Genomic DNA, 15,030 nt, shown 5'->3' with positions numbered 1-15,030 from the left:
TAGCACTTAAAGCTGCAGGTCCTTATATGGCCAAGAGAGGTTCAGATTCTATGTAAAATTTACTGCAACTTGGTGTGCTTCCCTTGGTTCTGTTTTATGGACACGTTAGGGTAGGACAAGGGCCTCTTACAGAGGTTTAGAAATGACACAGGAAGGTTTTTTGAGCGGGCGCAGAGAGGTGTTATATGAGTTATATGAATTATATGAGTTGCATCACGGTGCTTCCTGCACCACACCAGCTCAGAGAACGGTCAGCAGGGCAACTGTGACCGAGTCCTCGCGCAGAAATTCCGCAGAGACGCTCGCTCGAGTCCCCTGACTCGTTTCTCGGCAGTCTCGTGGTTTCGGCACGTGCCTGACGTTGCTTTGCCAACTGACCCGCGTTTTGGGTGGGTTTGTCACCAGAATGGGATTAAATCCTACTGGCTTTTGAGTCACTCCAGCCTCATGTCAATTATCTTCTATCCCTGGGGGTGAACTGGGGGCGAGGGACCCCTGGGGAACACGCTGCAGTGCTGGCTCTGCTATTGCGCAACACAACGAACCTCGCTAATTACAGGGCGCTGTCACGATTGCCGATTAAAGCGTTGAGTCACGCCCGACGAGGATGCGAGAGCTTGGTGTTGAAATCCCTCACAGAGGAGCGGCTGGTTTTGAGTCCCCTGGTGAAAAATGAAAATGAGAAGCGTTTTAAAATGCAAACACTAGTGCCTGGTTGTGGCAATGGAGGTGTGCTGCGTGAAATGCAGGGCTCGCCTTTACTTACCCTGATAAACATCTGCTTTACTCTGTGTTTTTTTCCCAATACTGTATTTTTTTCTTCCCTAAACCTATACTGCTATCTCCTGAAATGTTTTGTGTGTGTCTGTATTTCCTTCTGGATCACTGGCAGCATTATTGGGGTGTCCTACGACTGCTCTGCATGGTAAGGTATGTATTTTAGAAGGACGGTATCTTGCATTTACCACACTTTGCGGCAGGAGATGAGCTCCACCTCAGTGACTCATTCTGTCCTTCCTTGCTACCCATTTGTGTCCTGATGGCTCCTCTCTTTGTGGGTGGTGTTCTTTGGGCTGTAAATACTGAGCAAAGACTTTAAAATCTCTTGGGAAGTGGGTAGCGAGCAGATTATGTGGTGGGGGTGGGACGGTTCCTCCTGAGCTGGGGAGCTGACTTTAAATGCTGGGTGCAGGGAGATTTCCCTAATCCCTAATTTTGTGGTGGGTGCTTTAAGGAATTACAACCAACCTGTTTGACTTGGACTAAAACAGAGACTTGGGGCATTCAGAACATGCAGGAAAACCCTCGGAGACCAGGAGTCCTGCCGTGCCGTGGTGTGTTCACAGGTGTATGCGCCACGCTGAGTCTGGTGCCCCCAGAGCGAGGAAGCATTCAAACGGATGCACTTACCCCCTGGCAGGTGCTGTGCAGCTTGTTGCCTTTATACCTAAAAAAAGGTGCATTGGATCTGTTGGGCTTCTTTTAAAGGTTCTGACTTGAGCTCCTTGGTCCCTCCAGTGACTTGTTAGGGATGAGACTTAAATATTTTAGGCTCAGGACTGCATTTTAGTGGGGTCGTTCCCCTCTAATCTCCCCCCAGTTCAGGAGAGCTTTACCTTCTTCCCCAGGTGCTGAGACAAACTCCGATCCTTGTTGGGATCTCAGGACAACGCTTCTGCTTCTCCAGATGCTTGTGGGGAGCTGAGAAAATAAGTTCTATGGTTTAGATTGGTTTTAACCCAAGCGCTAATGAGCTATGTTCCCTCCCCTGATGATTTCTCCCCTGCTTTCCAAAGCTGTTAGACTGGCTGGGCCGTTCCTGCGAGCGTGGGGAAAGAGCAGGCTCGGCCTGGCGTGTTTTCTCCATCCAGGTCCTTGCCCAGCCCTTCCCTTCCCCACCAGCACGTTGTTATTATTTGCAGAGGCTGGGGTGGGAGCTTTTCCTTTTTTAATCACTTTTACTTCCAGTTTGGTTCTCGGTTCTCAGGGTCGGATGTTGCAAGGGCGATGAGCAGCCCTGCGGGACAGCCCCAGCGCGTTCACCTGAACCTCGGGAGGTGCGTTCATGACTAATTTTATATTTTACTTTCTTAAAACACCCTCCTCCACTAAGCCTTTGCACCAACTCCTGGCTCTGTCCTGCGGTGGCGAGCGGGGCTCGTATTTCTTGGTTTTTAGGATCTTTTCTCACTGATGGAGGTTTGGGCTTGATCTGGCCCGTTTTTGGCTCTGAGGTGCTGTGCCGCCAAGCACGAGTCATGAGGGACCTGACTCCATCTCCCCTTGTTTCTCTGACTCCCTCTCCCTTGTGTCCCCACACTGTCCCCAGTGCCATCTCCCCTCACGTCCCCTCAGCGTTCGGCTGGGAGGGAGCCAGTGTCACCTCCCTGACCTCAGCGCCATCTCCACTCAAGTATCACAGTATCACAGTATGTTTGGGATTGGAAGGGACCTCAAAAGATCATCCAGTCCAATCCCCCTGCTGGAGCAGGAACGCCTAGGTGAGGTCGCACAGGAAGGTGTCCAGGCGGGTTTGAATGTCTCCAGGGAAGGAGACTCCACAACCTCCCTGGGCAGCCTGGGCCAGGCTCTGACACCCTCACTGAGAAGAAGTTCTTTCTCAAATTTAAGTGGAACCTCTTGTGTTCCAGCTTGATCCCATTGCCCCTTGTCCTATCTTTGTTACAGTCCCTTCAACTTGGTCATGAGGGACCCAGTGTCACCTCCCCTCACACCCCCTTCCTGTCCCTTCGCTGTCCCCAATGCCATCTCACCTCATGTTCCCTCACTGTCCCCAATGCCATCTCCCTTCATGTTCCCTCACTGTCCGCAGTGCCACCTCCCCTCATGTCCCCTGAGTCGTGAGGGACCTGACTCCATCTCCCCTTGAGTCTCCACACTGTTCCCAGTGCTATCTCCCCTCACCTCCCTCCTCCTGTCCCTTCACTGTCCCAAATGCCATCTCCCCTTATGTCACTTATGCCATCCCCCCCTGTATCCCTTCACTGTGCCCAATGCCATCTTCCCTTGTACCCTTCGCTGTCCCTAGCGCCGTCTCCCCTCATGCCCCTTCAGTGTCACTTATGCCATCTCCCCTTAAGTCCCTTCGCTGTCTCCAATGCCATCTCCCCTCACATCACTGTCCCCAGCACCATCTCCCTGTCCCTTCACTGTCCCCAGCACCATCTCCCCTCATGTCCCTTCAGTGTCCCTAGTGCCATTTCCCCTTATGTTCCTTCACTGTCCCCAGCACCACCTCCCCTCCCGTCACTGTCCCCAGCACCACCTCCCCTCCCGTCACTGTCCCCAGCACCACCTCCCCTCCCGTCACTGTCCCCAGCACCGTCTCCCCTCCCGTCCCCTCAGCCCCCAGCACCGTCTCCCCTCACCGGCCGCTGAGGCCGCCCCGCCATTCCCCGCGGGCGCCCTGGGAACGGGAGGCGGCCCGGCGGGGCGGTCCCGGTGCCGGCAGCCGGGGGCGGGCAGCGCCGTTCCCCTCCCTCCCGCCTGACCTCAGCTCCTGGCGGATCGCGGTGCCCGTCACGAGTGCGGCTCCGCTCCCTCCTCCTCCTCCTCGGTCCCCGCGGGGCCCTGTTCGCCTCCGCGCCCGCCGCGGGGGTCCCGGCGCGGCCATGGCGCGCTGAGCGGCGGAGGCCGCCACCCCGCAGCCGGCGGGCCGGGCCGGGGCCGGGCCGGGACAGCCGGCAGGACGGAGCCGGCCGGCGGGGGGCGGCGGGGCGGCGAGCGGGCCCGGCGGCCGGGCCGGCACTCGGGCTCCGCCGGGCGGGCGAGGCGGCGGGCGGCGGCGGCGGCGGCGGGCGCCATGGAGCCGGCGGAGGTGAAGGACCGCATCCTGGAGAACATCTCCCTCTCCGTCAAGAAGGTGGGCGGCCAGGGCCCAGGGTGGGGCTGGGGGCCCCCTGGAGACACCCCCCTCAGCTCTGACTGGGTGTGCGGCTGGGGACCCCCTGTGCCGGGGTTTGGGACAGCCCTGGGGGCCCCCCGTGCGAGGGCTGGGGACAGCCCGGGGTTCCCTAGTCCAAGAGGTTTGGGCCTGTTGGGCCTGGCAACAGCCCTGGGACCCCCCATGCAAGGAGGGTGCGATTGGGGACAGTCCTGGGACCCCCCGTGCAAGGGCTGTGGGGTTGGGGGCAGCCTTGGGGACCCCTGTGCCAGGTCTGTGGGTCTGGGGACAGCCCCAGGGACTCCCCTGCCCTGGGCTGCCCCTGGGGACGTTTGTGCCTGAGGTGTGGGGCTGGGGGACACTCCTGGGGACCCCCAGAGAGTCACCACCACCAGAGATGTGGGGCTGAGCGACAGTTCCCACGGCAGGGCCTGGGAACCCCCCAGAGTTACTGGGGAACTGGGGGACAGGAGTGTGGGGTCAAGGACATCTTGACACCCACTTGGCAGGGGACACATTTAGGGGTTCCTCTGAGTGGGTTTGGGGATCCCCTGGCCCACCCTCCCAAAGGGACGCAGCCAGGGTCACCCCCAGCAATCTCCGCCTCTGCAGGTTGGGATATCCCGGGGTTCCCCCTGGGGGGATCCCCCTTTTCAAGGGGTTTCTCTCTCCTGTGGACAGAACTGGGGGGATCCTGGGGATCTCTGTTCCCGGGGCAGTTCACTGGGGGAAACTGGGTGAGTCCAGCGTGAAACCCCCTTTCCAGAGATCCTCTGGGTGCGCTGTGGGTTGGCTGTGCCCTGGTCTGAGCCCTCAAGATGAGGGCTCTGAGATGTCCCCTGAGCCCTCATCTCTCACCTTCTCCTTGCTCCTGGTTTCTCCTCGGCATCACCTGCCGGTGACAGTGTTTCTCAAAGCCCGTTCTTTTGGTGGGCAGCATCTGCACGGTGACACAAAGGGGACCCAGGACACTGGGGGCTGGTTGGGGTGGTCACAGGGTGAGCTGTGAGGATGTGCTGGAAGTTTAGGGTCGGTCCACGTGTCCTGCCTGGTCCACAGCTGAGCTCCAGCTGCCTGTGGGAAAACACGGGCTCTGCTGGAGGAGGCGAAGGGAGTTTTGTTGGTTTTCACCCCAAGTTTTGGGGGAAAGGCGGCGTTCTGGACTCGCTGACGTTTCTCCAGTTATTGCGTTTCCACCGTCTTATGGAATAAGAGTTTTCCTGTGATCTACAATGTGTCCTGACACAGATTCATCAGTGAAAAATTGTCTTACGAAGACAATCACGAGTTAATTCCTGGCAGTATTAAGGAATGGCTGGCCTGGCATCGTCTCTGGGATGTAGAATGGATGTGCAAACCTCTCCCAACCTTGCTCTTTTCTTCCATGGCTGACCCTGTCGTCTGGTCTCTCACCTTTCTGCCTTCTAAAAATTAAGGATAATCTTTCATGTGCCTGGAAATTGGTGGAAGCTCCGCCTGCGCCAGGCTCTGTTACAGTGCTCTGCAGCACCGCTGCCTCAGTTTCCCCACGTGCATCAGGATGTACACAGGATTCATTGGACATGATTTGTGTTCAGAAAATCCTTGGTTGTTTTAATTATTATCATACTGGAACAGGACTCATCAGCTACAGCTTTGCCGACACAGACCTACTCCAGCCTCTCCCAACCCCTGTCCTGGCCCAACGGTGAAGGATTTGGGGCTCTTTCAGTGCTGCCTCCTCTGTGTTCCCGTCCAGGTCAGAGCGAGGAAGCTCAGGGGAGCGTCAGAACCTGCTTCCTGCTACAGGCTGATTTAGACCATCGCAGCGAAACCGAACTCAGCCACGTGGTGAAAGTCCGGCACTGGCGCACCCCTGCTTTCCCTGGGATGCAGTTCTCCTTCAGCTATGGAACCGCTAATTTTTCCCAATGTTTCCTCATCTGACTTCAGCCCTCAAGTCCCCGATCCTTATTTTTTCCTCTGCGTTAGCGGGAGAGTAAAGTAGTAGTTTAGGGGAGCAGATACACCCTTCCCATGCTGGGAAATGATCTTGTTCGTCCTCCTCTCCCTGCGCGTGGGTCCGTCTTGAGTAACTCCTGGGATTGCGCCACGGGACGTGGAGGAGTTTTCCAGGTATCTCGCCTCTGATCTCAGAAGCTTGGCGGCCGCGTGGGTGCTCGCTCCTGGCTTCTGCTGCCGTTGCAGGCTCGAGCTGCGGGTTCGGATGTGTTGGTGATGCGCACACATCTCCACGCTGCTTTTTGGTGATAATAGGTTTTGTTTTCTCAGCTTCTGACCCAAGGAGGAGTTCGTGGACTTTCAGCAGTCCACGAGTCAAATGTTTTAGAAGGCGAGCCAGGACTAAAGCGCACCTTGAGACTGGGTAAACTAGGACAACCCAAAGCTGAAGGTTACAGTGTCAGGCTTTGAGCAACAGCAGAAAAAACGCCTTGTTTGTAACCAGTGGCTCAGGGATGGGGAAGGCGACAAACAGCAGCGAGCCTGGGGCAGGATTTGTGCCACGGAGACTCATGGCCATGACTTGACCTGCCTGTGGCTTCAGTTTCTCCGGGGCGCTTCTGGATTTCGGGGTTGGGAGGTCGGAGCACAAGCAGTGAGTAAATTCTGTACAAATGGACAGCAAAAGAAGTGCTTTGATTCCAAGCGAATCCCTCAAGCCTGAGTGAACAGGGCTGTTTCTCTCTTATTTTCCTAGAAATACATGAGAAATAGAGCACAGTGAAAGAGGAAGGGACATGGACCTGCTTGTGGTGGGTAACTACAAACCTGTGGCTTTCTCTCTGTGATAGCCAAGTGCCCAATTTAAACCATTTATGTAACTTCACCCATGTCTTGGAGATGAGCGCTGGGCCTCGGAGGTGTGCGATCAGGCCTCGGCTGCAAAGAGAGAGGCAAAACATCTAATTTAGACCAAATGGGTCGCTCCAGCTAGAGATATATCAAGAGCCTTCTGCTCTCGGTGGCTTCAGGAGAGCTCAGCACCAGCAGGTTGGTCCTGGCTGCAATTCCAGCCCAAACCTGAGAGAATTGTGAGCGTGGCGTTGATTTCCCATCTACAGCTTGTCATCTCTGGGAGATACGGATTAATTCAGAGGGCAACGCTTTCTGCTCTGATTGCATGGACGCTGTGATGCCGTGGAGCTCGTTACTTCTGTCTCATGGCTATTTCTTTCCCACCCAGTGCTCCCTGACTCTCTTTTGCTAAGAGGACTGTGCTCCAGCACAAATTACTGTGCAGATTGGTGCCTAACCCTTAATTATTTTTAAGAATTAGGGTTTTATTGAGGCGGAAGGCTGGAGATGGGTGCCTTACACTGCGTGTGCAGACCCTTGTTCACTCAAGCGCTTGTTTTCTTGCAGGAGGTGTTAGGGCAGTGGGATGAGAGCTCCTGCCGCGATAAGCACGCTGGAAATGCCAACGGCTTCATATCCAGCCTTGGGCAACCGTGTCCTGGTAGCTGGGAGCTCTCACGGGTGACCTGGGCCGTGCTGAAGCCGCTAGCACAGATGTTTTGTATTTTCCCGTTGGGTTTCTGTGCCCTCCTGGCCGTGGCAGTGGGTTAAGGAGAGAATTATTGTTATCCTACTTGCGATTAGGTGGCAAAAATGCAAAGTCCTTAAGCAATGCTCATTGTGGGCAACTCCAGAAGCTGAACTTAAATCAGAAGAGAGATCAGAATCCAAAATTTTGGGGCTTTTCTCGGTTCCCAGGAACTCTAGCGCAGCTGACCCTTGGTGCACGTCAATCAGGTGCGGCGCTGCTCTTTGCCCGTGTTGCAGGAGTTCTTGCCAAAAGCTCTGGCTCCGCTCCCTTTAGCCGTGACTTTGGGAAGCTTTGCCCTTCCCCCCCGGTGAATTAATGCCTTTTCTGTCTGGTTCCGGACCAGATTTTCAGCATTACACCGGTGAAATGCCTGGGCAGCCCCCCGCGCTCTGCCTTGCAGCGTCTCTGTGCCGAGGCGGCGATGGTGGAGATGTGTATTGTGATGCTCCTCTAAGGGCTTTGCCACTGCCTGGAGAGCGAACGAAGCCGTTTGTGGTTCTGCTGAGAGCGCAGCACTGTATATTTTAGGTTGCTCGAGTATTTTGAGGTTTATCTCTTTAGAAATTGCTAACGCCATGTCCTGATGCAGCTCTGGCGACCAAACAAGGTTCGTTGTCTGCAGTTGCAAAGGGGTTGGGTTCTGTGGGTACCTAAACTGATGTTGTCTGGAAACAGAGGCGGCGTTTCTCAACAGCAGCTCTGGACCAGGCTGTGATACCTTTCTGGGCAGAAAAACATCCCATTTGTTCTCCTACCACTAACGCAAAGCGTTTTGCTGGGGGAGAGGTTGGTTTAGGATGACGAATCGCCGTGGTGGGTTTTGTGCAGAGCGCCGGAGCGGCACCCTGAGCTCCCATTGCGCAGCCTCCACGGCCGCGGGGCGTTCTGAGCTTTCCCCACCACTGAAATCCTGCTCTGAGAGGCGAAACTGAAATAACTGTGGTTGATGGGGAGAGATTTGAAGCCGGCGTGTGAGCAGCAGCTCACGGGGCACGAGGATCCTGCGCTCGCGTGTTTTGGTGGTGTCATGGAGGCACCCGAGGTTGGTTTAAGGGACAACAAGGTCCAAACCAACTTTGATTAAAGCGGTGAGAAGCAGGGTTTAGCACTGCAAAAGTGACTTAAATACAGGTTCGGATATCAGTTGAGGAAAATTAGGACGGGGCAGCAACTAATCCAACAGGAGGTCCACAGAGTGCATGCACGGGGCTTCACCAAAACAACGCCGGAGCCGTCCCTGAGTCCGGGAAGAGTCCACACTGCCTGCACACGGTGTGGGGTTGTTGTAAAGGGATGCACGTACTCGTATTGGGTACGGAAAGTGCACACTCGCGATTCTGCGAGGGGAAATTTATAATACACTCGCAATCCTGCGAGGGTTAATACACGTGCAAATGTGCACGGAATATTACACGTGCTTATGTGGAAGCACGGGAGGAAAATACACTCGCGGTTCTGCGAGGATTAATTTGTACACGTGCTCGTATTGAGCACGGAAAGTATAAATACACGCGCACATGTGCATGGAAAGTAGATACACTCGCAATCCTGTGCGGGTTAATTTTACAACGTGCTTGTATTCAGCACGGAAAGTACGCGTGCAAACGTGCACGGAGAGTAGATACGCTCGCAATGGCTCCTCTGCGCCCCCTTCTCCTAACGGCCCTGGCCAGGGGCTCTGGGGCCAAAGGAAAGAAGCTGTTGGCCTCAAACAGCAGAGAGAGAGGGAGATGTGTCCGCTCCTTCCATGATGAAGGAGGGAGGGGGGTTTGCATTCTGCCACAGGTGTGTTTACCAACCGGATTTGGTTTTTCCCTTCCCGTGAAGTCTGGTTTTTGGTTGTGCCGAGCGTGTGCCCTTTCCTTCGGTGGGCACAGGGATCCTGTTCCACAGCAGCCGGCTCCGTGCCCATCCCCTGCTCTGTGCGCTCTGCTCGCCGTGACAGAAGAACGGGACGGTCCCTGCGAGCTGTCACCGCTGGAGAAAATCCCATCCTTGGCTGAGCCACACGTGGGTCCAGCCCGCCGCGAGGTTTGCCGCTCAGAAGTCATGAAGGAAAGTGCTTGAAAAGCCTCAGGGATGTGGGAGCTGACGAGCGTACGTGTCCCAGGAGGTGACAGCCTCGCGAGTGCTTCCGAGCTCTGCGTTTCCAGCCACGGAGCATCTTTGCTGCGGGTTTCAGCTCCGCTTGTGTCAGGCTGCTGTCTCTGCAGGTGGCGAACACGCTTTGTTTCTCTCCAGGCTGCTCCGTCGTCACTTGTGGTGCCTTCAGCGTGCTGGGTGTCGATGTGTTTTGTTGGGAAAGCTACAAGCCCCAGGTGGGGTGTACAAATCAGCTGGGTGCTGAGGCCGGTGCTGGTTTGGAAGCTTCTGGTAAGAAACGTTGAGTCAGAGCGTGTGTGCGACCTCCAAATTATCCTGCCAGAGCTGTGTGTATGACTTGTGTTATACAAGTGGGAATAACAGCCCTGCCGTGAAATTCAGCCTCCTCTTCCATTCAGCACCGAATGTCTCCGGTCCCGTGAGCAGGTATGAGGGTGGCGGTTCTTATGTGTCCGTCCTGTCCCTTCCCATCGCCTCCTCCCTCAGGGCTGAGCTTGCCTGGGACACGCTGGGTCACCCACCGCCTGGTTTTGGTGCTCCCTGGAGCTCCAGGTTTGCTCTTGAGGGTGCTCAGCTCGGGGTGCAGCCCCAGACCAAACGCCAAGACCCAGACCTGGCTTCTCCATCGGCATTTTGAAAGTTGTGTTGTGAGATAGCTTTGCAAGCTGCGTTCACAGGAAACCGTGTGGGTTTGCTTTTGCAGGAAAGGATTATTCTGGCTGTACAAGTCACTGTCCTCATCCAGTCGTGGTGCTGGGCCGGACGGCTCACAAAATACCGGCCTCGAAGAAAAGCACCTACCCGATGGCTTGGAGAGGGTGATTACAAACCTGTGGGTTTCTCCGTCTTTCCAGCTGCTGGAGGAGATGGTGAGAGGACGGGAACTGGGGCAGAAAAAAGGGGTTTGCGGTTTCTGTTCGGTTCGGCTGTCTGTGCAGCTTTTATTTTGCGTTCCCATTTGCCGTAACGGGGACAGCGGGTTCCGAAGCCCCTCTCGCCTTTCCCGTGCAGGTTCGGGAGCCGGAACACAAGGGGTGCCCGACCGGGCTGTTTGCTTTTCTTTCACCGTGTGTGTCCTGCCAGGGAAATACCGAGAGAAGGAGGGAAATGCACTTGCTGTTGGAAAACTGCCGGTGCAACATCTGCAAAGCAGATTTAGAGTCAAGGCTGTTGTGGGCAACCGTGAGGGGTGCGGACAGGTCTGGATGCTGTATTTCAGTGAAGTTGTGGAAATACCAGAGAGATTTCAACTAAGGAATGATTAGATTTGAAGAAGCCTCCCTGCTTGATTTTTGGCACCTGTTGCAGCACAGGAGCTTTGCAAATAGACCTGGAGAGCTTTGTACTCATTGAGAACCAGTGCAATTAGTAGGCTATGAAATTGTGCAAGGAGTTACCCTTTCCTTGTGCTTGCCAGTGCAGGGTGTGGTGTATCACTGCAGGAAAAGCAACTTGTGATTGATAAACAGCATTGAAATCCACTTTCTCCTTAACGAGGACGAGGCGCGATTGTTCGGAGCGCAAACCCCATGTGCAAACCTTGGGACAAACGTCCTTCTGCTCTCTCCCCTTGCTTCTCAAACGGGTTTAATTTGCCGCTCTGGAGCGTTTGTGCTTTGGGAACCCGTTTGCTGAGGAGGGTTTTGTCCGACGCCGCTGCTGGGACCCAGTTTGGCTGCGGAGCGGTCTCGGGGCACGGCGGGGATGCCTCCCGCATGCCGACAGCTCTTATTTTGGCCACAGGAATGTCTATAAATAAGCCGGGTCGGGGCCGGAGCCGTTCGTCCTGCCCCACATGTGTCCCCGTCCCAGCCAGCGCCAGCCCTTCCATCTGTTTTTGGAGCCACGAGGAGCGGGGGGCAGAGCATCTCTCTGGAAAGCCCAGAAGTGACCGATATCGCATTCAGTTGATGCTTTTTAACCTTATTTCTTGCCTCTTCCCTGATTTCCTTTCCCCGGCTCACTGCCCAGGTATGTCAGGGATGCTTAGTGGATGCTTCATAAAGTTTGGTCACCACCTCCCAAACAGGTCCGGCTGCGCTGTGATGAGGGAGAGGTCGGTTGCAAATGGTTCCTTTGTGTTTTATAGCTATTTACAGAAGCAAACACTCCATTTAAATGGCATTTTTGCAGGGCCGTGCCACATCGCTCCCGCATGTGCTGTGCGGTCGCGGGTCACCTGTGGTCTGTGCCGCTGCCCTGAGATGCTCGCGGTTGTAATTCCAACAGGTTTCCAGCTCGGCGGATCTTGGAGCAGGCCAGGGGGCCTTTGGGAAATGATGCAACCGGGTTTTGTTCTGTGACCAGGAAAGCTATTGCATCATATTTTTGCTCCACGTGTGTCTTCACCCTTCTTCCCAAGCCCAAAATGCCTCCCTGTCAGCTTTGCAAGTCTCAGCATTTTGCCACCTTCACCGTGGGGACAACTCCACCCCGGGGATCCTGAAGCTTGTTCTGTCTTCTTTTATCTCTGGACACGTAGTAGTTTGGTGGGATTCACCTTCCCGATCTCCTTTTGGGGCCATGCACGTTGTTTGCTCAGGGCTGTGAGCCATGGGCTGTGTTTATTTAGGAGAGATGCTGGGAACGGCTCCGTCCCGTGGTGCAGAACCATCCGGGGAACGTGGCAGCGCATCTGTGTGTCTGCGGGTAGAACGAACCCTCGGGGCGCTTCCCCACCACCCAAGTGCCATGAGATGGGATCTGGGAACAATTTCTTCCCCAAAGGGCTGTGGGGCATTGGAACAGGCTGCCCAGGGCAGTGCTGGAGTCACCATCCCTGGAGGGCTGGACAGACGGACAGGAGGTTCTCAGGACATGGGGCAGTGCTGGATTTAGGTTATGGTTGGACTCAATCATCTTGAGGGTCTTTTCCAACCAAAATGATTCTGTGATTCTCTCCAAATCCGAAACTGCTGAGCGCGCGTTTCTCGCCGCAGGGTCCCGCGTGCCCGGGCTGGTGTCACCGCGTGACTCTGAGCAGGGCGCAGTCGCACCAGCGCGTCCTCCGCTCCTGCGCTCGCAGAGGGGCAGAGCGGAGCTTTTTGGGGTGGGTTTGCTGGGGACAGCGCTGCGGGGCTGGGATTTCCCTCCCCAGGAGGAGGGTGCGATGCCGGGTGGCGGGTTTGGTGGAGCAGGAGGCCGCGTGCTCCGTGCAGAGCAGCTGAAAGTGACACCGAGCTTTAATATAACGCAGAACAAGCCCTTCAGAACTTTCGGGGGGGGATATTTGGCTTTTCTAGGGAATGGAAATCTCTTCTCCAGAAATTCCCTGGTGCTCCTCAATGTTTGGAGGTGTTGAGATGGGACAACCGGTGTTTGCATCCTCTGGTGATGGGAGATCGGTCCCTGTGGGGTTGAGAGCTGTGAACTGCCTGCGAGAAGGACTGTAACAAAGGTCTAAGTTATTTTCGGAGAAGAAAGGGAAGGAAAAAAGAGGAAATGTTTCTATTTGCTCATCTCTTGCTGCCCAGAATGTCTCTGTCATGCGGAATTTCTCTGGTCGGTGACAAAGACTCCGAGTTCCCTCCAAGATGTATTTTAGTGAGCATCCCCCATGGTCCACCCATCCATCGCCTGCCGGATACAGCTCTAAATTAGCGTCTCTTCTTCCTCTAGTGTCCTTCCTGCGGCTTCAAACACCGGCAGCAGGTACCTCCTGAATTAGTTCTTGAATCGTAGGATTTTAGGGCATTCTCCTCCCCGCTTGGGTCTGGGCAGCCTATTAACAGCGTCAATCTTCTGGCTCGGCTTCCTCCCAAAATGGAGAAGAGCAGCTGAGCTGAAACGCTTCGGGTGTCACCTGGGTGTTGTGAAAGAGTCTGTGCATGGCCAGAGCACCCATGGGTGCCTCTGCAAACAAAACGTTATTGCCTGTTTCCCTCCCCAGGGGATTTACTGGCTCGACTAGATGGGACAGGGACAGGGACAGGGACAGGGACAGGCTGTACCATCGGATGAGGGAATTTGGCCGCGATTCTTTGGGCTCAGCAGCTCTTTCCCACGTAGGGCCGGGAGCTGCTCGTGCAGGAACGCGCCTGGCTCGCCCGTCTTACCCAAGAGCTCCGGAGAGACTCAGATTCTCCAAACCGGGAGGGTTTTGGAGCTGGATATATTAATATTTTTAAGAGGGTTGTTCCCCAGGGGCTGTGAGGTGTTCTCTGTCCCCTTTGAGACCGGATTAATTTATATAGGAGCTTTTCCAGCTCTGGTAATAATTCAGGAGGATAAACCAGTTTTGGGGGACAAGTCAGACTTGACAAGCACAATCCCATCAAGTTTTTGGTTTCTAGATATACTGTTTAACTGGTGAGATTTGGCAAAGACCAGGTCACCAAAGTAACGTACGTACGGGTGAGGTGCTGCCGTGGCTCGGCTGAACCGCGCTCGCTCTGCCCAACGGAGCAAATAAACGCGGCGTCTGGAGCTGAGATTACATCCCAGGCGAGTAATCTCCCTGCCCCAGCGCCAAGAATGCGCGACACGGGGACCTAAATAGATCCGTAAGCTCAGGGCAGGAGGAGGTCAGTGGGGAAGGGATGTGGGATTTGGGTGGAAGGGGATTTCTAGGATTTGCAGCGGGTTTCGCGGAAGCAGAAAAGCAATTTTTGCTGTTGTCAGCAGAGGACGGGGCCGGCGCTGACTTAGAGACACCTTTGCAGCTGCGAATGGGTTAACCAGGATGGGTTGAGCTGTCCTGATTTGTTATTTTTTGTAAAAAGCGACAACTACGTGATGCATCGTAGCAATGTAACATCGCCCCAGCAAAGGACTCGGGATTAATTGAGCTGCCGTTGTCCCCTATGCACGTCCCTCCGTCCTTATCTGCGCTGCCCTGTGCTTTCTCTGTGTCCCTGCTGCTGTTCGTCTGGAGATCTGTACCCGATGGGTTTGAAAGCTCGAGCATCGGTACCTCGAGCCGCCTGTCGCAAGAAAACCTCTGTCTCTTCCCAGCATCCTGAAATTTTGCTGGTATCTCACACAGATTTAGCACAGAGCACGTGTCCTGCAAGAACGAGGCTCCTGGACCCGGAGCATCCTTTACACCTGGAAGCGACATCAGTCCCCAACCGGAGCTCCCCAGGGACCTGTGACCAGGAGGGTCCAGCAGAGCCCAGATCTCTGATTTATTTCTGCTCTGAACAGCTTCGCGATGGCAGCAAAAACCACCAAAACCCCACCGTAAAAGGCTGCAGAGCTGTTTGCTCAGCGAACAGGGAAGTTGGTTGCGCAGCTGTGGCCGTGTCTCTGAAAAGTGCACGAATCTTTGTCAGTGAGGCTCTCCCTGTGAGTTTCTGCCTTTGGGGTGCCCTGAGAACCGATTGCTACACCCTGTAAGTGACCTGCATTGAGGTTTAGCAAGCTGAGAGATTTAAAAAAGCTATTTAATGCTGGTTGTGAACATATTGGCATCCCCATCCACGTCCTTGGTGGGCTGTAGAAGGGTGTTCCAGCCATCCTGTCTCTTCCCTTTGCA

General features: G+C 55.1%; 2 protein-coding genes and 1 long non-coding RNA gene across 4 annotated transcripts in view; 2 read left to right on the top strand and 1 right to left on the bottom strand.

Annotated features, from left to right (window-relative positions):
* Positions 1–341: 341 nt before the first annotated feature.
* Positions 342–3,656, bottom strand: LOC139825509 (uncharacterized). The gene is made up of 3 exons (XR_011735590.1): positions 3,513–3,656; positions 1,617–1,701; positions 342–662 (listed from the first exon to the last, which is right to left on the bottom strand). It is a non-coding gene; the product is annotated as an uncharacterized lncRNA (long non-coding RNA).
* Positions 3,657–3,735: 79 nt separating this feature from the next.
* Positions 3,736–15,030, top strand: part of PLEKHM2 (pleckstrin homology and RUN domain containing M2) — a 28,977-nt gene continuing 17,682 nt past the window's right edge. For both annotated transcript variants that reach the window (XM_065855410.2, XM_065855409.2), the window contains exon 1: positions 3,736–3,883. In XM_065855410.2, coding sequence (XP_065711482.2) covers positions 3,824–3,883 — 60 coding nt within the window. In that variant the 5' untranslated portion in view covers positions 3,736–3,823. The remainder of the gene's footprint in view (positions 3,884–15,030) is intronic.
* On the top strand, positions 9,171–15,017 carry LOC139825508 (uncharacterized). The gene is given in 4 exon segments (XM_071798512.1): positions 9,171–9,877; positions 9,879–10,128; positions 10,131–10,217; positions 10,220–15,017. Coding segments are annotated over 4 exon segments (1,284 nt in total). The 5' UTR covers positions 9,171–9,530; the 3' UTR covers positions 10,820–15,017.

This window comes from Patagioenas fasciata, chromosome 23 (genome assembly GCF_037038585.1).
Source record: "Patagioenas fasciata isolate bPatFas1 chromosome 23, bPatFas1.hap1, whole genome shotgun sequence".
Lineage (NCBI taxonomy): Eukaryota > Metazoa > Chordata > Aves > Columbiformes > Columbidae > Patagioenas > Patagioenas fasciata.
The sequence above is the reverse complement of the archived record's forward strand: the minus strand, read 5'-3'. Positions and strand labels throughout refer to the sequence as shown.